The sequence below is a fragment of the Agelaius tricolor genome, unplaced genomic scaffold, assembly GCF_023055355.1.
Source record: "Agelaius tricolor isolate 1412-34295 unplaced genomic scaffold, bAgeTri1.0.p SCAF_12, whole genome shotgun sequence".
NCBI lineage: Eukaryota > Metazoa > Chordata > Aves > Passeriformes > Icteridae > Agelaius > Agelaius tricolor.
Genome location: NW_027269272.1, coordinates 25,042,301 through 25,064,536, shown reverse-complemented (window position 1 = coordinate 25,064,536; position 22,236 = coordinate 25,042,301). Strand labels below are relative to the sequence as shown.

At 43.0% G+C, this 22,236-nt stretch overlaps 1 protein-coding gene across 1 annotated transcript in view; it reads left to right on the top strand.

The window, feature by feature from the left end:
* RSRC1 (arginine and serine rich coiled-coil 1) overlaps positions 1 to 22,236 on the top strand; it is a 100,306-nt gene that overhangs the window by 48,308 nt on the left and 29,762 nt on the right. Inside the window, exons 6-7 of the mRNA XM_071438245.1 lie at positions 480 to 516; positions 12,098 to 12,149. Of these exons, the coding sequence (XP_071294346.1) occupies positions 480 to 516; positions 12,098 to 12,149 (89 nt within the window). The remainder of the gene's footprint in view (positions 1 to 479; positions 517 to 12,097; positions 12,150 to 22,236) is intronic.

Genomic DNA, 22,236 nt, shown 5'->3' with positions numbered 1-22,236 from the left:
AGCTTTCAGGGATTGGATGCCCAGCTCCAGTATGGCTGCCATGAGCCATGGAATTATTCACAATTCCTTCCCTCCATCCCCTTGGAAAGGGGCAGGGAATTTCATTGTGGTAGTGGTGGCAGGGCAGAACCAGGAGGCACCAAACGTGGATTTGATAAACAGCTCCATGGCCTGGCCTGGCTGATTCTTTCCAGGGTAACTAGTGGGATAATTAGATTAAAATGTTAATTTAAATGTGTGTCCTGTGGCATTGCCACTGTTTGTAGCAATTTCAGGGCGGGTACTGTTTGAGGCTTGAATTCTGTCATTGAGCATTAGGATAATCAATGTTTTTTAGGTGTTACAGGTAAATATGTGTATTAAAATTAAAAATTTGACACACTGGAGAAATTACCCAGCTTTGCCATTTCAGAGTTAAACAGAAATCGTTGCAGACAAGGGTTTAGCAACTATTTAGAACTTTTGTTCTTCTCTTACAGGGACTCTGCAAACATCAAAGCTGGATTAGAACATCTGGTAAGTTTTAATTTTCTCTTGAACATTTGCATCATCTTTGATATCTGCATTCCAAATGAACACTTTTGAATGAGCTTTGAATACCTTGAATTGAGAAAGTCAACCATTTCCCAGAGGGTCAGGCTACTGTTATTATGTGAAGGCACTCACATTTTCATTTATCTCCCCATTTCAAGGGAATTTTAATTTTTTTAAATTACTTTTTTTTGATGTCGAGATGAAATAAACTGGACTACAATCCTTGGATTGATGATTGCCTTAATTATAAACAAAAATTGTTTGGTGTTGGATTTTTGGCATATCCTGATCTGAAAACAACAAACTTGTGATTAAAAAAAAAGTTAAAAAAAAAAAAAAGAGCCAGGGACACAATCAAATATTGCATGCATAAATATGGTGTGTTTGAGTCATTTGGAGGCTTTGAAAGAAGTGCACAGCTTTGTGTTTTCTCTTGTCTTTGCTTTATGAATAATGGATCGACTTAAATTCCATTCAGGGCTGCAGTAGGAAATAATAATTGAGGTGCAAAATATTTCTGGTTTAAGTAAACATGTTAAACCCACAAGTGATGGCAAGCCAGGCTTAGCATTAAAAACTCATCAGTTGATCAAAACTGGGAAAAATAAAATCTTGTCACAAGTCAGAAGCTGGTTGAGCCTCACATGTTGGTACCAGCAGTCAGTGGAACATTAAATAGTTGATGTAAAGTGATTATTAAATCCCATTAAATTAAAATATTCACTGTTAATGGCACATCCATCCTGAGAAGGGTTTTTCATGGAATATGTAAATAATCCCTGCTGTTCCATAGTGCTGTGAAAAACATTGTGTGTCTCGTTGGACAGAGCTGCTTTTCTCTTGTTGTTTCCCTTTCTGAGAATCACTTGGGAAGGATTTGGAGGAGCTTGGGCACCAGGATCTCCTTGGAGTGCCAGAGGGGTGGAGAGGATGGGAGATCCTGGTGGGATTGAGATTCTTGGTGGGATGGAGAGGATGGAGATCCTGGTGGGATTGAGATTCTTGGTGGGATGGAAAGGATGGCAGTTGTGATGGAATGAAGGTCATGGTGGGGTGGAGAGGATGGAGATCCTGGTGGGGTGGAGAGGATGGAGATCCTGGTGGAGTGGAAAGGATAGAGATCCTGGTGGGATTGAGATTCTTGGTGGGATGGAAAGGATGGCGATTGTGATGGGATGGGAGATCCTGGTGGAGTGGAGAGGATGGAGATCCTGGTGGGGTGGAGAGGATGGAGATCCTGGTGGGATTGAGATTCTTGGTGGGATGGAAAGGATGGTGATTGTGATGGGATGAAGGTCATGGTGGGGTGGAGAGGATGGAGATCCTGGTGGGATGGAGATCATAGTGGGATGGAAATGATGGAGATCCTGCTGGGATTGAGATCCTCAAGCTCCTCCTTTTTAAAGATGCCCTGTGAAATGTGTTTGGAATCACCAAATGCAATAAAGAGCAGAGTTCTCAGAGCAGTTGGAAAATCCACCTTGTTTGCTGCTTCCAGGGGTGTCTCACCTGCAGGTTGAATCCCTTAGAGGTCTTTATCTTGATTTGATAATCTGTTATTAAATCCCTTCTGTAAAAAAAGGGTGGTTTACAATTTGGGATTTACAAGAGTCTGGACTGACAGAACACAGGGAACGGCTTCAGACTGGAAGGAGTAGGGTTAGATGGGATACTGGGAAGGAATTCCTGGCTGGCAGGGTGGGCAGGCCCTGGCACAGGTGCCCAGAGCAGCTGGGGCTGCCCCTGGATCCCTGGCAGTGCCCAAGGCCAGGCTGGACACTGGGGCTGGGAGCACCTGGGACAGTGGGAGGTTCCTGCCATGGCAGGGGTGGGGCTGGATGGGGTTTAAGGTCTGTGTCTTTCTTCAATCTGATCAACCAAAAAAACCCCAAACTCCAGCCAAGAATCCTTCTCCTTTATTCAGTGTTAATACTTGATGGAGCATTTATTTTAATTAAATGTTCCTGGCTGTTCCTGGGTTTTCCAGGCAGTCTGGTGGCAGTGCTGGCCCCTCCCTGCTCGTGGCTCTCTGAGTTTGTCACCTGTGGTGTCACCGCTCCGTGGCCCTTGGGTGGCCACCAGGCAGCGACGTCTGGCAGAGTCCTTGGCTTCCTAACGAGCTGTAAACCAAGCAGCCAATTATTTGTGTTCACAAACAATTAATTAACGCTCTTAATATGAGTAATTATGTTTATCTTGCTGTCCTGGCAAAATTCCATGCTGGTCAATTATGCTCTGCAGGCTTGAATTGTCTCTTCTGTCTCTCTTGAATTGTGTCTGTCTGTTCCATTCTGAGAGGAAGGGAGTGAAGGTGGGGGTGGAGAGGTTTTCCTCCTGTGGCCAAAGTGACATTTGTGTCCAGGGATGTTCCAAATTTCCCTTTGGATAGGCTGGAGAGCCACTGAGTGTCCAGCTGGATGCACCAGCTTGGAAGATGCTGTTTGGGGAGCAGTGCTGGCTCTGGCTGTGTCCCACACTGAGAGGGGACCCCTGGTGTCCCCAACCCATCAGGTGTCAGTGGCTGATGGACCCTTTGGCTGTGCCAGGGTCAGCATCCCAAACATTCCCCTGGCTCAACAGCAGCCTGGCCCTTGGAAATCATTCCAGCTCCTTCAGGAGCTCAGGACCAGGTTCACACCAGGTGATCACACTGCAGAGGATCAATGGCTTATGAATATCCATGGGGAAAGCAGCTTGGCTGGCTCTGCCTGCCTACAGGGATGAAACCCGGGCTGCTCCTGCAGAGGGGCTCCGTGGATCCCAGGATTTGAGGAGAACTCTCTGCAGTGAGTGTGTGTTAAATTGTGTGCATACACCGCTTTATTTGTTCCAAGGCTTTGCTGCTGGTAGCGGCAGATGTGAGTCGAACAGCAGTGCGATCAAACCATCAGAGGCAGAGCATTTCATGGCAGAGTATTCAAAGGCTTGCAGCAGTTTGTTGTTCCAACAGCGACAAATTTTGTGGGAACTTTGTAAGGGAGGCGAGTTTTACCCTGTCACTTCCCATTACCAGCGGGCTCTGAAACCAGAGCCGCTTCACATAAAACAACACTTTAATGTCTCTGTGTCTTTATTAAAAAGTAAACTTTGATCACTCTCACTTACCAGCGAGGCTGAGGTGCCTCCCCCACCCTTGGCTGCGGTGGGGACCCTGTGACCCTCCATCCCCGTGACCTTTGTGCCTTTATTTTGCTTTCCCTTTGTCACCCCGCTCATATTTCCCCAATAAATTCGTTTGGCCGCCGTTCTGCGCCGTAAATTCGGAAAGGCCAACGGGAGCGTCCCCGATTGCCGCTCTGCAGGCTGAGGAGAGCAGTGATCAGCTGAAGTAAATAAGGCTGTAAAATATAAAGAGTGTGATTTTCCCTGGCATCTGCATAAAACCCCCGGCACGTGCGGGTGTTGTTTCCAATCGCGCCGGCGGTTTGTTCGCAATTCCCGTAATTTGATCGCGGCTGATGAAAAGCTGACAAGATTTCCACAGCGCCCCATTAGATGAAAGCAGCATGAAACCAGAGGTTAATCTGCAAACAGATTTTCCTGCTTATTACTCTAATGATTCCATCAGATTTGATGTAGCAGGCTGCGAGGCGTCTCTCGGCAGCAACAGTGTGCTGGGGTTTGATCTCGGTGCTCATTAAATGATGGAGTAATTTGGGTGACCTCTGCCCAGGTGCACATCTCCTCATAATTGCACGGCATTCTGATGGGGAAATTACTGGCGAGAACCCCAAGTATTCATCCCGCTTTCCGAGTGGAAAAACTAACAAAAGAAATATTGCATTAATTTTCAAATGATGATATTACATTTAGTGCCTGGGCCCCATATATCAAAATCTGAGAACTGCTCAGTTACTCGCTGCTCTTAATCTTAATGGTATCTGTGGATGTCAAGGGCATGGAGGAAATTAAATCGGAAAGTGCAGATAGACCTAAGAAGACATTATCTCTTGATGATTGCAGTTTTGATAGGTATTTCAGTGAATTTCATTTTCGCAGAATGGTGGAAGATGAGTTAGCCACCAGATTTTCTCATTTTTCTTCCCCGTGATTTATGTGAGTTGAGTATAAAACTTTTTATGGGAGTGCAGTTACGGCGGATGAGAGGTAAATTAATGCACTGGGTTTCCATCTCGGCCCCGCGCGCGATTGTCAGAGCTGTACATACGTAATGGGGCCCATCATTATTCAGGGTTGTTTACATTCAAAATATGTAATGAAATCTGTTCAGAATAATGAGGGAAATAAAAGTTTAGAAAATTGTAAAGGTCATGAAGTTTGAGAAATGATGCAATGCTCCCAAAATAACATTTAGGCAATATAAATTACATTATTATGCACCAACTCTGCCTTATAGAGACATGAAGATAAAGTGCTTTCGACGAGTAAAATGCTGTTAGTGCTCTCTGAAGTATGAGAATGTGTAAAATGTTTCTGATTTCATATTCTGGTTTTGTGCATATTGTGGAAAAATATATAAAGGAACTTTATGGAGGGCAGTGGCTGCTTCTCTATCCCCAAGTTTAAGTGCCTTTCCTGGGAGGGTTTTCTCCAGCAAACAAACACTTTGGCAGAAATGTAATTGATTTTTAATCTAATTATTGAGGCCACCAGCAAATTCATCTTTTCAGGGGGGTCTTGCTCCTCTTCTTTTGGGGATTTTGAGTGGAGGTCTTTGCTCTGGATGTATTTTATTGCAGATACTGAAGAGGGATCTTGGCACAATACTGAGATGGAGCATAAATTTGCCCAACTATCTGTGGTCTGCACCTAAAATACAAATCTCTGCACCCTGGTTTTATGCAGGTGCTCCTCAGAATAATTATGTTTTGCCCTGCACATTTTATATTCGACTTATTTGTCAGAAGAAGCAGCCAAAAGCATGAAACACAGGTCATTTTTGGAAAAGTTAAACCTGCAGATCTGTGCCAGCCCAAAAAACAGTGCAGTGAGGGTGAGTTGATCGTTGAATCCGAGAGCAAAGAGAAAATGCACTTTGATTCAAAGTATATAACCTTGATTAAGTTCAGGTTAATTCCTGTGTAATTAGGCATGATTTGGGGTAGATGATCAGAATATTTTGAAACTGAGTGCTGATTTAGAACCCACTGGATCCTTGTGATATTTAAAATTATTTTCATTATTTTTCAATTGCTGCATTTTAGTGCAAAAGTTCCAAAGGGGATGGGATTCCCTTTTTCTGAAAAGCTCTAATTTATTTAGAGAAAATTCCTCTCTTAGTGGAAAAAGTAAAGCAGTAATTCAAGTATTAACTGCTCCTTTTGTTAATTAATCCCTGTTACCTGTTGGTTGTGCTCCTGCTTTTTCAGTCAGTCCAGCCTTGACTGGAGCTGTTTCCAAAGCAGTTTATGATGTGTTAATTAAAAATTTTCATTTCAGAACTTGCATTTATCTGCTGCTATTTTTATGTTCTCCCATGTCATTGTTGCAGCATAATGCAGCAAAAATTGAAACAGTGATAAAAGATTAAAATCTATATTTCAGAGTTAAACATTAGTAGTTTTATGAATTTTATAAGCTGTGGGAATCACTCTGCCTTTAATTTTTAAAGGTTTAATTAGGAAATAGATTAATTTATCGAATAATGACCGGATGATGTTGATGCAAAAATCTTTGTTCTGTCAGCTCTTTATCAGAATGTTGAATTTTTTGGTGGTTGTGGCTGCATTTCCATGCAAATGTAAATCTAAGGGATGATATTTCAGGCTGTGAGGAAATAAATAGGGGGAGGTAATTTTTTAGCCTCTAGTGCAATATTATCTATATTTCCTCTCTTGTTGAAGAACCCACACAGAGTTTTATGGCTGTGTGAGTTTAACACTTCCAGGAATTTTCGCTTTTAAAAAGACCTGGATTTACCGATTAATTTTCTAAAATCTTATTTACAGCTCTCCCTCTTTCTGCAGAGTGTTTAATCCATTTTGCTGTATCCACTCCCAGTAGGAAGGCCTTTTTTCCTTGCTTTTTCTCAGGAATATTCACCGAAATGAGTGCATTGTTGTTTTCTGCTCCTTTTAAAGGAGCCCTTGCTGCAAAAACTGCTTTAAACCCCAAAAATCCCGTCCGTGTGCCCGAGCCACCCGGGCTCTCTGCCACAGCCATCCCCTCCTGCCTTTGATTTGCTTCCAGCAATCCATTGTCGCTCATTCCTGACATTTTGGGTTGGTTTTAGTGGAAACAAGATGGGATTTTCCACCCACCTGGTGTTGCAGGGTTCTCTGGAGATCCTGGGCTAAACCCACCCCGCTCTGAGAAGTGGCTCCTGCTGAAGCGGAGTGAAATGGAAAATCTGCAATTAAAGTGATGAATCCACAATTCAAGTTAACAAATCTGAATGTTTTAGTGGCCACGTGTGTCCTGGGTGAGAGGAGGGAGAGGATTTGGGGAAGGAATCCTCAGCTCTCAGGTCAAACTGCTGCTGGTGTTGGGGGACATTTTCAGGATTTGTCCCTCTGATCCCAAACTTGAGTGAAAATTCCCTTGGATGGAAAGCTCGGAGTCCAAATATCCTGTGGTGTTTTAGCAGGAGATTTGGGCATTCCATTCAGAGCTGGGATTTTACAGTTCTGCCTCATTTAGTTCCTCAGTGGGCTCTGACTTTCAGGATTGGGCCTTGTCATTGTTGGCTCTCTCCTTCCCAGTTTTGGTAAATGGGCAATCCTGGAGGAGAGCTCTGGGAAAGTTTTGTGTCCTTTCTGTCAATGTTCCGGTGTTTTCTCCTGGCTCTGGCTGGAGGAGCCACATTCCATGCCCAGGCTTTCCCTTCACTGTGGTGTTGGTGGCCAGTTAAGATGGACCCTTCCCTTCATCACTGGTCATAGTTTTGGTGGCCTTTACATAAATTAAAATTTCAAATTTTCTGCCCATTTTTTGGGTTAATGATTTCCTTTTCCTAATTAGTCTATCCCTGATGCTGGATTCTTTATTTCTGTTGAAATACCAAGAGCATCTGTGAATTCCATGGACAAAAATTGCCATTATTCCATGTTTTACATTATTTTTCTCCACTTATAGTTAATTTTGATAAATTTAGGATGATTTTTTTGGGAGCAGGTGAATCTGTATCCAGTCAGGACACTCCTACCATAGCCTATTCCCGAGTTGTGTTGTTGATTAATTGTATCAGAGGAAAAATTCAGACATAAATATAATTTTTTCATCCAATCTTTACAACAGATTTATGTCTGAAAATGCAGGGGTTTAATTCAAATAGTGCCAGATGTGCTTATTATATTTCTGTGCTATTAATTCAGATTAGGGAGTCTTCTGTGGGATTTTATTTTTATGTTTTTAATGTGAAAACCATTCAGTTGTCAATCTGGAATTTGCCACCCTCAAAGACTTATATAAGGAAAAGATGACAACTGCAAATTCCCAATCTCCTTTGATTTTATTTTTATTTTAGTATTTGATTCTCTTATGTCTTCTTATACAAATAAGTATTTTCAGTTTCTTTGGTAATTATTTTTTTTAATCAGCCAAAGAGGAGTAAATGGCAGGAAAGGAATGCAGCATTCCTATGATAAACCTGTCCCACAGTCTTTTCCATAATTTGATCAAAAGCTGTTTAAAAGCTGGCTGGGCTTCTTTGTTGCTCTCTCCTGTTGGGATTTGCTGGAAGTGGGATGGATAACACTGCAGGTGGAGGCAGGCCCCTGACTTACAGAATAAATTCAAATATCATTTTAGGTGTGTGTAGCCCCTCTGTTTGATTTCTTCCTTGACTCTTCCCCTCACTGACACCTGAGGTCTCTTTCTGCTGCCCACAGCCCCAAACTGGGGATTTCTCTGCAGTCAAACATGGAATTGTGGTTTCAGGTAGCAGGTTTTCCTGGCAGTGGTGAGGGCTGGATTGGTCTTTATCAAATACAAAGAGAAAAGATTTGTGTAAAAACCCCCCAAAATTGATCACCATCACCAGAAGTTTGTTGGGCTTTTATCCAGATGTTTTGAGACAGAAAAGTCCTGCAGGTGAATTTTACCCCAGCAGTGTCAGGAATGAGCAGGAGGAGTGGAACCTGCCCAGTTTAGCACATCTCAGCCATTTTCCATATGGAATTCCATAATGATAAAAATTCAGAAAGGCAACATTGCAGCTCAAAATGCTGCAGCCTCATGACCTGCTGGAATCCTGGGATAAAAGTTTTCCAGGGCTGCCAGGAGCCACATGCTCTGCTCCACAGAATTCCCAGTGGCTGGCTCCAGCAGAAACTTGGACTCTCTTTATAAAATTCATCTTTCTCTTTTTTTTTCTCAGTGTTCTCAAGTTTTCGCTTTAATATCGTTTCCTTTGTCAAGAACGTTTACCATTCATCCCAAATAGCAGGAATAATTCAAAAAATACATTCTAAAGCTGAATTAAAGTGTTTGTTGTGATCTATTAATTAATTGAGAAGCTGCTTCTCCTTTGAAATGGAATATTTGGGAAGCCAACTATGGCTCTCCTGCCCATCACACTCAGCACTTGTTTCCTGAAGCTGTGAGTGACAACCAACTTGTGTGGGTGTTTTTACACAAAAAAATTAAAATTACACTTTAAAATGAAAGTTGTGAGACTGGTCTAGAGTAGTTTTATTAAAATAACTATTTATGAAAAGATTAGTGGTGGAATGCAGTGGATGAACTGCAAAGAAATACAAGTTAAGGGTTGTGCTGCATCTTCATAAATCAGCTGCCACTAAAAATTGAATTATCCCATTTTTGCTTGAAATATTAAAAGCTGTTATTAATCACAGGGGTGTTGATGGTGTCCTATGGAATCCCATCCTTTTCTGAGCTGGGATTCCAGTGTCTCACCAGACACTTTGGGACACGTGTCAAATTCATTGCTGGGGATGACCTCAGGTCATTTTACAGTGTGTTTGTTAAGGAATTTTAGGGAATTCCTCTCCTGCTTTTACAGTTAGTGGGCTGCTTCACCAGCTGGCATTAGAAATACTTTTATTTTCCTTTAACTCTCTTTGAATTCTTTTCCTTCTGTGTTGTGCTTAAGACCTTAAGGAAAGTACAGGGGTTTATTTTGCTCGACATCACTCTTGGTAATGCTTCCTCCACCAATCATTTCACCGTTTTGAAGTTTCCTGAGGCTCTTGCTGAATTTTTTCACTTAATGGTCCCCTGAATCAATACTGACCTGGGGTAGCTGCTTGTTCTCACACATTGCTCCCGGCTTGTTTGAGGCTCTAATTGTGGTTTTCAGCTGAAATCCCCTCTGTCCTTTTTTCTCCGAGTGCTGGCCCCATCCACCAGTTGGAGAGATGTTTTCTGGGGCCAGGCCAGTCACCTTTATTTCAGAATCCTCCTTTCACTCCTTGGTTAGGGCTTATTGATCGCTGAAAAGGTGGCTGTGCCGAGTTCTCCCCTGGAGTAATTAACACCTGGGGCCAGGGCAAAGGGGGAGATGCCTCCAGAGCAGCTGCCTGGGCTGCTCCCAGTGGGAAACTGCTGAGTAAAATAAGGATTTGAGTCTTCCCTCCCTTACACCAACAAGACACATCCATAACTCCGGGGGAGGAGTGGGAAAAGGTGTTTGGAGCTCCTCAGAGCAGCAGGATCAATTGTGGAACTCTGTGTTTAGTGCTGGGAGTGACATCTGGGCAGCTGCTGCTGCTTCCCTTCTCCTCCTCTGGAGCCTGCTTGGGTTTTGCTCTTTCATGGAGTTCTTGAGGTGCTGCTGGACACCTAAAGCTGCTGTGGAACGTCTTTCTCCAGTCAGTGGTGCTGAGCTGTGCTGGTTGTGTGGCCAGCAAGAAGGGATCCAGGGTATTTTTGGGTAAATATCTGAACTGGATGTGCTGTAGGAATAGGAAATTGTGTTTTGGGATGCCAGAGCCCACCTGATGCATGAGGTGCACAAGGACTTGGACTGTTCACGTGAAGACGTGAGCACAGGTGGTGTTTGACACCAAATACTTCTCCTTCTCTGTTTGTCCAGCAAAATTTTGCCAAACTCAACTAATCCTGGTGGGATTTTTTAAATTTACAGTTGTCATGGAATGGAGAAACCACAAACCCAAGTAAAGCTTCTCTGAAACTGAAGCTGGGCAAGCTGGTTCTGGATAAAAAGCAGATCTTTCCCTTCCTCTCCTCCCATGATGTACTAAAGATGCCAGAGCAGATTGCAATGATTAGTTCATGGCAAGAAAAAGAAATGGGAAGATAATTTATGATAAATTTCAAGATGTTTCTTGCTGCCACCAGGATTAGTGGTCAGGTCTGATGGTAGGATCCATATTGCAGCTATAATAATAAATTCTGCCCAGTAATTCTGGGTTTACACAAACAGCAAAAATCTGAGCTAAAAATAATCAATCTCTATACAACCAAAACCTGGATCTTCATTTAAATTCCATTTTAATGCAGCATCTCTCCTATTGGAAGGAGCAGTCTGTAGATTCTTGGAGTAGAAATGGAATTGTTCTGTCATTGTCAGCCTCTCCTCGTGGGTGTGGATGAGGGTGGTGAGGCCGTGCAGAGCATCACCAGTTGGGACATTCATGGCAAAGAGCTCTGCCATTCCATTAAAATCATGGGATAATGGCATGGTTTGGGTTGGAAGGGATCTTAAATGCCATTCCCACCCCAGCCATGGCAGGGACACCTTCCCCTGTCCCAGGCTACTCCGAGCCCCAGTGTCCAGCCTGGCCTTGGGCACTGCCAGGGATCCAGGGGCAGCCACAGCTGCTCTTGTCTGTATTTTCCTATTTAATTTTCCCTTTTGCAGCCATTTAGAGAAACTCTTGAGAAGAGTTTCCTAAGCTGCAAAACGCCACCAAAAATTCCCGTCGGGTTTTGTTTTTAGTGCAGAGCAGAAACCTCCCAAACTTCTCCGACGCTTCCAGAAATAATCAACTTCTGAACTCCGTGACAAATAGGGTTTGTGTATCAATTTAACTGTGGCAACGTTTGAGTGGCTTCACATTTGGGGGGATGGCAAACACATTGGACACAGTGCAACATCACTGGGGTGATTAGCATAGTGGGGCCACAGCCAACAATGTGCTCCTCAAGCCAACAGATGTGCAGCAATACCTTCAGGAGAGGGAAAAATCAGCCCAGATAAGAGAAAAGTGTGAAAAACTCAGCACATTAATCACGTTAAGCCCAGTTCTGGAGCATTTTGTGGAGCTGTGTGTTTGTGTGGAGCAGGGTCACCCAGGAGCCAGGCAGGGCTGGGAGAGGAGCTGGGCGTGGGCTGGTCATGGTGCCACAGCCACCTGGTGGGGATGGTCCTTTGGGTCAGCTCTGGAGATCTCCTCGGTAATTCCTCCCTCAGTGACTCCAGTCTGGGAGCTCCTCTGGCTGCTGTGGGTATGGAGTGGCTGGAGGAGGCAGGAGCTCCTCTCTGGGGGTGGCAATGTCCCATGGAGTGTACAGTGTCCCATGGAGTGCCCAGTGTCCCATGGGTGGCAATGTCCCATGGATGGGAATGTCCCATGGAGTGCCCCATGTCCCATGGGTGGCAATGTCCCATGGAGTGCCCCGTGTCCCGTGGAGTGCCCCGTGTCCCAGCAGGTGTGAGCTGATCCCTCCTCTCTTGCAGACTCCTGCTGAACAGGCCAAAGCCAGGCTGCAGATGGTTCTGGAGGCAGCTGGTGAGTAAATGAGAATCTTCAAAACTTTGCTTCATTTTTGTGCTGTCAGGTGGGATTTTATCCCTTTGTGTTTGGCAGATGCTGATCCTGTTCTCTGTCGCTCACTTGAATTTCAGGTTAAGATTGAATTGGTTTGCACCATCATTGGCACTTAGTAAAGCCCTTTAAGGAAATAAAAATAAATCTTTTCCTACACTAAAACCTCATGTTTATCCTCTGGCTCTTGCTGCTACTTAAGTATTATTCTGTGCTCTCAAAATTTTGGTTGTTTTTTTTTGTTTTTCTGCAATTTTCTTTATTTTTTGGCATTGTTTTTAATCAGTACAAGTATATATATATTTTCCCCCTTTTGGAAACCCACTAGAGGAATCTCCTCACATTGCTGATGTACTTCTTTTTCCAAAATCCATCCAGCCTTTTGCTTTGTCTCTCTTCCAATGCATTCCTTGTTCTCCAGAACTTTTAATAAATCTTTGAAGCATGTAATTATGAAATGGATGTGACAGCCCTGACCTCAAAAGCACAATTTGTGTATTCTGCTGCCATCAATCACATCTCATTTTTTAATTTCACACCTGGGAGATGTACAAAAGATAACTGGGGTTGTATATCATTGTGACCTGGGCTCCAAAATTTTCCAAAGCTTATCAAAGGTCTGTGACATTATTAAATTTAAATATCCACCACTGAGGGCTGGATCTTAGATTGAAGCTGCAGGTTGTTCATAAGGAATAGAAGAGATTTAATATCTTTGTGTCTCTTACAATCCAAAATACAGAATTAAGTTTCTTCCTGGCTTTATTCAAGTCTTGGTCATCCCAGGCACTTATGGGATCATCCCCCACCTTCCTCCCCAAGTCCTGCATTCAGTCAATTAAACTTAATTTTTATTTAATTGCTGTGAGAAGAAGTTGGAAATGTTGATAAATGTTGTTTCAATATATTTTACTCCTTGCAAAATCGGCACCTTTTAGTCTTCAAACTTAAAAATAAATTTCTGCTGAGCCATTCCCCAGCAGCTGTTGAGGAGCTGAGGCTCAGCAGGTTCATTGCTGTTGCTGCTGTGGGGATGTTCTTGTTGAGTATCATTGAAATGAACTCTGGACTTCAGTGATGGTGAGTGCAGCTGCTGGTGGTGTGCACAGAGCTCCATCCCAGGCTTGGGAAGGAGCTCATGGAATACCTGTACACATTGTGGGGATTGTTCCAGGCCCACTGAGTGGGAATAGGAAGCTGTGCTGTGTTCCCAGTGGATTGTCGTGGATCTGGTGTTGATGCTGCTCCTCCCTGGTTGGGACAGACAAAGCAGGGGCTCCAAATCCCCTGCAGGGGTTGTAGGGACACTGGGGACAGTCCCTTCCTGGGTCATCCCTGCTGACATTGTGGGATCATGGAATGGTTTGGGCTGGAAGGGACCTTAGATCCCATCCGGTGCCACCCTGCCATGGCAGCCCCAGTGTCCAACCTGGCCTTGGACACTGCCAGGGGCAGCCACAGCTGCTCTCCAATTCCCTGTTTGCATTTCCCTATCAACATTTCCCTTGTGGAGATATTTAGGATCTTGAGAAAACCTGCTTTTAGGATTTAACCTAGATATTATTTTAGGCTATAGCAGCTGCTGTCTCTGAAAGGCAGAAATCAGCACCTAGTAAATCAGGCTCTTATTATTGAGATTTTTTTTTTCCCCTGGTGTATTTGGAGATGGGAATTGTGACTCTGGTCTCTCATTAGGAGAGCAGGTAAAATAAAAAATATTCACCTGTATCTGTGGGGGAGGAGGGTAAGATGGCCATTTTTATTTTTAGGTTGTACAGTGCCGAGGAGATTTTTCTCCAAGTTCGGCATTCACGCTGACTTCATTAAATTTGAATCTTTCTTTCTTTATAAGTGTAGATTAATGTCAGTGTTTTGTTGTCATTAAGCAGGGCAATATTGGGAGGTACCCAAACACTTTCATTCTCGAGACAACTGAGTTTTGATTTATAAAACCTTTCATTCCTCAGAAGTTGTTGGTCCCAGCTATAAATTCATATTTTCACAATTTATTGAATTAGATTTCTTAATATCGAGGTGCCAGGGAGCCTTTTGAGGCTCCTCTGACAACCTCCCACAAGTCGCCGTGCCCGAGCAGATGTTAAGCAGGCAGTAGTTGAATGTTAATTTGGAGAGGGTGGGATGTTTAAGCCCATCTGAAGTATGTTCCATGTGGGCCTTCCAGACTGAGCCACAATGCTTTGTCTCTTGGGAGAATTTCCAAGCTAAACCTCTTTCTTTTCCTCGCTCTATATGGACTCTCTCAAGTCAGTATAAAGCAGATCATCCCTGGGCTAAAGCTCTCCAGCTTTTGTTAGCGGGCTCTGTAGGGCTGTAATTAGGCCTCCTGGCAGGCCCTGCCGGCCAGTTAATGGTCATATGGAGTTTTTCTGAGGCAGACTGGCTTTGTGTAAATCCTTGCTCGCCATCTCCTTCTGGGTCACTTCCTACCAGGCCGGGGCTTTGTGCCCTGCCCCACGGGCGGACGGGGAGCAGCGTCCCCTGACCAGCGCCGGCTCCGGGAGCGCCGCACAATCCACCCGGATAATCCCCAGTGTAAACAGAGGATTTAGCTCAGCTTCTGTCACTTACAGTTGCCAAACCACTTGGGTGTCTGTGATTTCTTTCCCAGACTTCATTACCGAGGGACGCAGAGGATCCGAGCCGGGGGTTTGTGCTGAGCGTGGCTCCCGGCGCTGGTTTTTAGGGAGAAGTTGCAAATCTGAAATCCCGAGCTTAGGGCAAACCTCAGGACCTGAAAGCTGCTTAGTGCGTGCTGTAAATTATATGGGCACCTGTGCTTTCTCATAAAGATTAAAATATGGATGGATATTCCCAAAATGTCAATAAATTCCCGTGAAATAGCGCACGGATGTCTCGAACTATTGATGCTGCCACCGCTTCCAAAGGGCTCCGGGAGCTTTTCCATGGTGCTAAGCAGAAATTTCTTACTCTCCATATAAAGGCGGTGACAAAAGGCAATTGATCTGGATTTTCAAAGGTCTAGAGTTGAAATAAGTGACTGATGTATTTTTGGGATCTGCATTTCAATCTCTGGCTGAAAGAGCAGTCAAGAATAGGGCGTTTTGTGCAAAGAATTCGCCGGAGTTTATTTAAAGGAAACTTCGGGACCGAGGCTCTAAATGTGAGAAAATGGGGGAATACAAATCCCAAACATTTCCCATTTATCAAATCCAATTCTGGATATTGGATGTTTAACTCATCATCTTTGAATTATGCTATCAGATTGCTGCCTTTAATTTTGTAGCCTGCATCTTTATTGTGTTTTACATATTCCTCAAAGAGAAAATCATGGAATACGATGAGTACTTCAGCCTTAGCTCTGGTAAATACAAATGTTTTATAATTCTGACTGCCTTTTTTTTTATTAATCTACCCATTCTACCAGGAGTTATTGAGGAGAAAAAGCCTGATTTGCACTCAGTGCCTGATAAATATAGGCAAATATTCTCTGCTTTTGGGTATCAAAATGGCTCATAACAGATGTGGCTGAAAGGACCACATACGTAGACTGTATGATTTTAGTCTGGTGGAACTAATAGGATCACTTGCTACTTTATAGATTCTTGCTTTTCTTTTACTTTAATAAAAACTGTTTAGTTAAATAGGTTGGCCTCTGTTTTGCTCTTTTCTAGCTATGCAAAGCAGTCGGGCGGGCAGGTGGCAACAAGTACGAAAAATTTCCTTTTATTGGGGCTTCTTTTCAACTGCCAAATTTATCAAATGTTTATGGATTTCTCGTTTTGATGATGGATTTCTTTCAGTTTTCTTATTTGTGTTCTTTCCGCTGAAAACTCGCTGGCTTTAATTTAAATTTCTAATTATGCAATGAATTTTAGGAGGGTGGATAACATGTGCTGTTATATACACACAAAGGATGAAATAATACTTAAAATATTTTACTTGTTCCGTGGAAATTTAAAGCAGGCTTTAAAAATAATTCTTGCCCCAGAAATTGCAAGAATTTGAACTTTTAACAAGCTTAAAAGTTCTGAATATTTAAAAAAAGCTTAATTCAGTTGCTGTATAGGTTTGATTTAATATAAAATTCTAATTTTTATCAATTTCAAATATTTGTTTTGAATAGTGGCAGTTGACACTTTGGATAATTGAATTTTTCTTCTATTTATATAAAAATCTCTGTTTGGAGAGCAAAGGAATCTTTCTTGAATCATGTTTTCTTTTTTGAATCATGTTTGAATAATCAAATTCTTCCTTGAATCATGCTTTCTCTTTGTGACAAATATAGATGGAGGTGCCACAAAGGGTTGTGAGGGTGTTTTGTGGAGCATTTTCTGAACCCCCAGCAAGGAGAGGAATTTTCATCCCTTGTGAGTCTTCACCAGTCTGGGAAAGGTTGTTCAAGGTTGTTCTGTTCCCTGTGTGAAAGGAAAATAAACTGGAATTACCTTGGGAAGAGCCTCAGCAGTGATGGCTCAAACACCTTCTCTTCATGTCCTGCTCTAGGGCCGCCTGAGATTCCAGAATTAGGGAATGCTTTGGGTTGGAAGGGACCTTAAATCCCACCCAGAGCCACCCCTGCCATGGCAGGGACACCTCCCACTGCCCCAGGTGCTCCAGCCCCAGTGTCCAGCCTGGCCTTGGGCACTGCCAGGGATGCAGGGGCAGCCCCAGCTGCTCTGGGAATCCCATCCCAGCCAGGAATTCCCAATTCCCAATCTCCCACCCATCCCTGCCCTCTGGCACTGGGAGCCATTCCCTGGCTCCTGTCCCTCCATCCTTGTCCCCAGTCCCTCTGCAGCTCTCCTGGAGCCCCCTCAGGCCCTGAGCTCTCCCTGGATCCTTCTTCTCTCCTGGCTCCATAGGGGAGGTTTATCCTGTTCTTGGACCCCAGCTAATTTAGGAAATCTATCTAATTATGGAATTAATGAACCCAGTTTTTAGGTCAGCTGCTGATTCCTACTCAGCAGATTTTGGTGTCAAAACCCATTCCAGTGACAGCATCAGGAGAAAGAACACTTGGAAAAGCTCTGAGCTACAGAAGAATTAAACAATTAGTTAAAAATCAAGAAGGTGTGCATTAGAAGAAGTAGCTACTTTTTCTATTATGTGTTTGATGGGAATTCAAGGTGTTTTAAGGCTGAATTTCTGAAAATTCAGGAAGTTTTTGAGCTCACCTGGGTGCTCCACACCAATGAGCTTCACAGCCAAGCTGGACAGACACAGATTTCTTCGGCCATTCTTTGCCCCTGAGCTCTTGGCAGAGCTTCATAATCTCATTAGAGTTCTAAAAAAAAAAGTGAGAATTTCTGCACACAAAGTTACAACTGCAGAAAAAAAAGAGTCTTTCTCCAATTAATTGCTTTTTTAACATATTAACGATGTTGTCTTTACAAAATTTGTGATTTCTGAAGTGCAGCTGGTTGTAAACACTTGCATAATAGTAATTGATTAAATAATTTAAATTAATTTGCAGGATTGGTGAAAAAATACAGGATTTTAATTGAGTGTAGGTAGAGAATAAATGTGTTTGAAATGAAATAATTCACTTTTGCAATGTATAATATCATTCTGTTGGTGTCTAAAAGCTGTTCACTTCAGGGACCTCTTTTAGGTTCTTGCAAGAGACTAAAAAAAATTTCTTTGAACTATTTTTGTAGAATATCAATTTGTTTTTAGAGTAAGAAGCCAATGAGGAGTTGTAGGGATGCCATAATAAAAATCAGATCCTATAAGTAGAATTTAGAGGAACTTTATTAGCTAATGAACATTTATTGCCTTCAGAAATCATTCTAAAGCTTTTAGAATTTCTAATTTTTTTGTTAGATTTTTATCCAAGGTCTTTTTTTTTGTGGCACCAAAAGTATCTCAGGCTTACATGGTGCCTAATGGGTTTCTGTAATATTGCAGCATATGGGATCCAGGATTTTGATGCAAATCTCTGTGCTAATTATGTGCAGATGAATCTTGCAGGCCTGCTATTGATCTGCAGTCAAAGACAATTTTTCAGTTAGCTGAAGTTTTATATCAATTCATATTTAGCAACTTTGCTGTAATTTAATTATCCACTGGTTTGGCTGTGCAAACCATATGTGGTCGTGGGGCTCATTTGTTTTTAGCAAGTCTTTTGGGAGATGTTATTTCTTAATATTGATGGGCAAATATTTAGTTGTGGTGTTTTACATGGTCTGTCACAGCTGCCCTCTGTGGGCTCTGGTCATCCAGGCATCCCCAGGAATGGCTGTCCAGGAGCCTTGTGCTGACAGCTTCCCTTGTAACATCTCTGGATGTTTTAGATTTTCTACAAGTGAAAGTGCAGAGTGTTTTATCCACAGATATAAATTCCAGTGGTGGATTTTACAGCCTGAATGCCCAGGAAAAGGTTTTAAATTGCCCCATCTGCTCTGGCTGGTGCTGTTCTGGTGTTGCAGGCCTCCCTAATTTCTGCGTGGGAAGTGTGCTGGAATCATCTTGCTGAAAGGAACCTATGGATTAGATTAAATTCAATTAATTACAAATCCCAGTGAGGGTGGGCAGGCCCAGGCTGCCCAGAGAAGCTGTGGCTGCCTCTGGATCCTTGGAAGTGTCCAGGGCCAAGTTGGACACTGGGGCTGGGAGCACCTGGGACAATGGGAGGTGTCCCTGCCATGGCAGGGGTGGCACTGGCTGAGCTTTAGAGTCCCTTCCAACCCAAAAAACGCCATAATTTTCTTAAAGTATTTCTCAGGAAGTAGAAATAAATCCCTGCTGGCTTTGTGCTTTTCTCATCCATCCTTTCAGGAAAAGCTGGAATGCCAGCACAGGAGTTCAGCACTCATCCAGCACCTTGTTGTGTGCCTGCACCATCTCCTTGTAACTCCTAGATATTAATTTTCTCAGGGACAGTATTTAATATGGGTAATAACCCCTTGTTTTAGTTATTGAAAGCCCATTTATCACAACTTTATTAAACATGGAGAACTAAGTGTGCCATTTTGGCCAAGTGCTTTCGCTCGCTCGTGTTCTCTTTGTTGCCCCAAATGAATGAAATTAGAACAAACAATCTCCGAGTCATTTGTAATCAAGCGCTGATTAATGGACTTTGGTTTCACAGCCATTATTCATTCAAGAACACCTGATATCTTTCCCATAAACAAATCGTGTTTGTCCAAATTAAGAAATTAAATGAAGCATTTGATGAGTTTATGATTGACCCTTCCAACTCGGAGCCCATTAGTCAACGTCGTTATCATGCAAAAGCGCCTGACTAATGTGCTGCCTGAGTGTGCTGTGTGGATTTATTATGATTTCTGATTAATGCCTGCTGCAAGCCAGACCACGGGATTGTAATAATTCCTTGATTTCCATTTGAGCAGCGCTGAAGATTTTCATCTGTGATGAAATGCATTTGTGTCCCATTAGATTTAGAGATGATTATGAGGTGTCGGCCGAATAAATCTTAGCGTGGAGCAGAGGGTGCTTGGCAGGGACTCTTCAGTCCTGGTGGGCTTTTTGCAAGGCTGCTGCCTGTCATTAGCAGGGATTTTGGGGTGCTTTGAGGGCAGTTCTCATACTTAGGTTTTTACAAATGTGGGGGGTCATAGAGGTTGATAGAAACAAGATCCCCAACATATTTTTATATGTGAAGCATTTCTCCTCACACCTAAGAGGCCGATAAGAAAATTTTCTTTTATTTTCTTTTTGTTGTTAACGCACCTTTATTCTATGAATATTTCATATCTGTGTTTTCTTGGGGGTGTTTGGTAACTTTAGTGACTTGGAAAGGATTTTATGCAGCGTTTTCTGCTGAAAAAACTTTTTCAGCAGCATTTTCTGCTCTTGAAAAGCAGATGCTGTAATAATAGGTTTTACCACTCCTTCAAATGTGAAGCAAGGCAAGTTCACACTGAGTTAAATCTGCATCAGGTGATTTGAGCCCTGTTGCCACAAGCCCATGAAAGAATCCATTGGAAAGGGCAGAACAGCATCATCAGTAAAAGGCAACAGTAATGGAAACTCGTGTCCTTTGCCAATCTCTCATATTGATCAACCCAGCAAGGAAAAAAAGAAGTGTCTCAAAACACAGCTTATGTGAAAAATCAAATTAGGTGCCTTTATTGCAGATCCTCCCTTTAATTCCAGCTCTGTTTCTCTTCTCTGTGGCTGCACTGTGATTTATTATTGAAGATTTCTGAGCTGCTTTGTTTAAGCCATCGTGTATCCCCTTATGTTCTTAAAATACCCACTAAAACTATTTAATCAGTAGTTTCTTAAAGGTTTTGAGCATTTTGTGCTGCTGATCTGAAGCCCTTGGAGAGTTTTCTCTGAGAAATGTGAATGATTTTATAGCGATGAGTTTCTTTGAGCAAGAGGAAGTTGTGGCTCCATTGGCAGGGCTTGGAGCAGCCTGGGACAGTGGGAATGTCCCTGCCCCTGGCAGGGGATGGGACTGGAGGGGCTTTGAGGTCCCTTCCAACCCAAACCATCCTGGGGCTCTCACTCTCTGCAGCTCTGCCTTTGCCTCCTGTACATTCCTAACTTGCAGCAGCTCTGGATTTGTGTCTGCATTTTCTGGTGGAAGTGTGGGCAAAGCTGAGGGGGAAAGGAAATAAGTTGTGGAGGAGTACATGGAATTCCAGACTGGTTTGGGTTGGAAGGGACCTTAATGCCCATCCCATTCCAGCCCTTCCCTAGGCCAGGGTCCCCTCCCTGGGCCAGGCTGCTCCTTGGCCTCCTCAGGGCTGGGGCACTCTGTGCCAGTTGAGTTAGAAATAAATACATTATTTTAACTCAATCTCAGTATTACCACTTGGCCTGTTTTCCCAGGTTTCCCTGCAGCAGAGACTGAGTTCTAAAGGTTCCTTTCCCAGCCTTATTCCCAATATTTTGGTGCCCTTCCTCAGGGTGGCTGTCCCTCGTTGGCGCTGGCCCTGCCTGGCCGTGCCTCTCTGGCCCTTTCAGCTGCCCATTATTGACATTTTATTCCCAGGCCCAGCAGATAAACGTCCACATTCAGCTGGTGGAGGTGATTATGTGGGGCTGCCACCAAAGAAACCCTAAAGCATCCTATTAGCAGGGCCTGAGCCTGGGAATAAAGGCCCCAATTACGGAGCGCTGGCGAGGCCCTCCCGTGACATTAATGGTGTCTTTATAACCTTTTCCACTTCTGCTGCCTCTGACAGAGCCACAATCACAGCCATGGCTTTGCCCTTGGCAAGCAAAACCTCATTTGGAGAGGATAATAAGTATTTACTATTTAGATGGCTGGCAATAAAATTTCTCTGAATGAGATTTTAACGGAGAAAACGCAAACTGATTCAATTACTTCCTTTAATGGACTGGGGAGACCTGAGATAACAGTTTGTGCAAGCTCCAAGACTCATGTTTAGCTTTTTTCTTCCCTTTTTATTTATTTGTTTTATTTTTTTGAATGTGTGAAAATACAAACTGATTCTTTTTCCAAGTAGAAATTATATCATGGAATCATTAAGGTTGGAAAATACCCAGCATTGCCACATTCACCATTTTCACTGGAAAACTTAATCCAACTTTTCCCTGCACGTCCCACAATATTTTTCTCAGCTTAAAAGTGGGTAAAAATCTCAAATACTGACAGTGTTGTAGCAGCAGAGAGTGTTGGGAGTCCCTAAATATTCTTACAGAGAATTCCCATCATCTGGCCTTAGGGTGGAATGGGGATGTCAGTTGTGTCTTTAAAAATAGAAATTTCTTGTAAAGCCATGGAGCATCCACTCCCTAGCAAGGCATTGTAGAACACAGCTGGGTGTGTGCCAGCAGAAGGGATTTCCCAGGTGATGTGGAATATTTATGGGATTTAGGAATAAGTCCTTTTAAGGACAGGTATGAGAAACGGTTACTGAAAGTTTTTTTGTTTCTTGTATTTCTAAGCAAAAATGCAACTTGTGAAACTGATCTGCAAACATTCCTTTATTCTCTACTGTATCCTAAACCCAGCTGTATATTAAAAAAGTAAAATTACCCTGATCCATGTTTTAGAGAGTTCATTTTATGTCTGGATCCAGGATGGATCTTGGAGAGCCAAACACAAATTTTGGAAATCCCTGAATGTGTG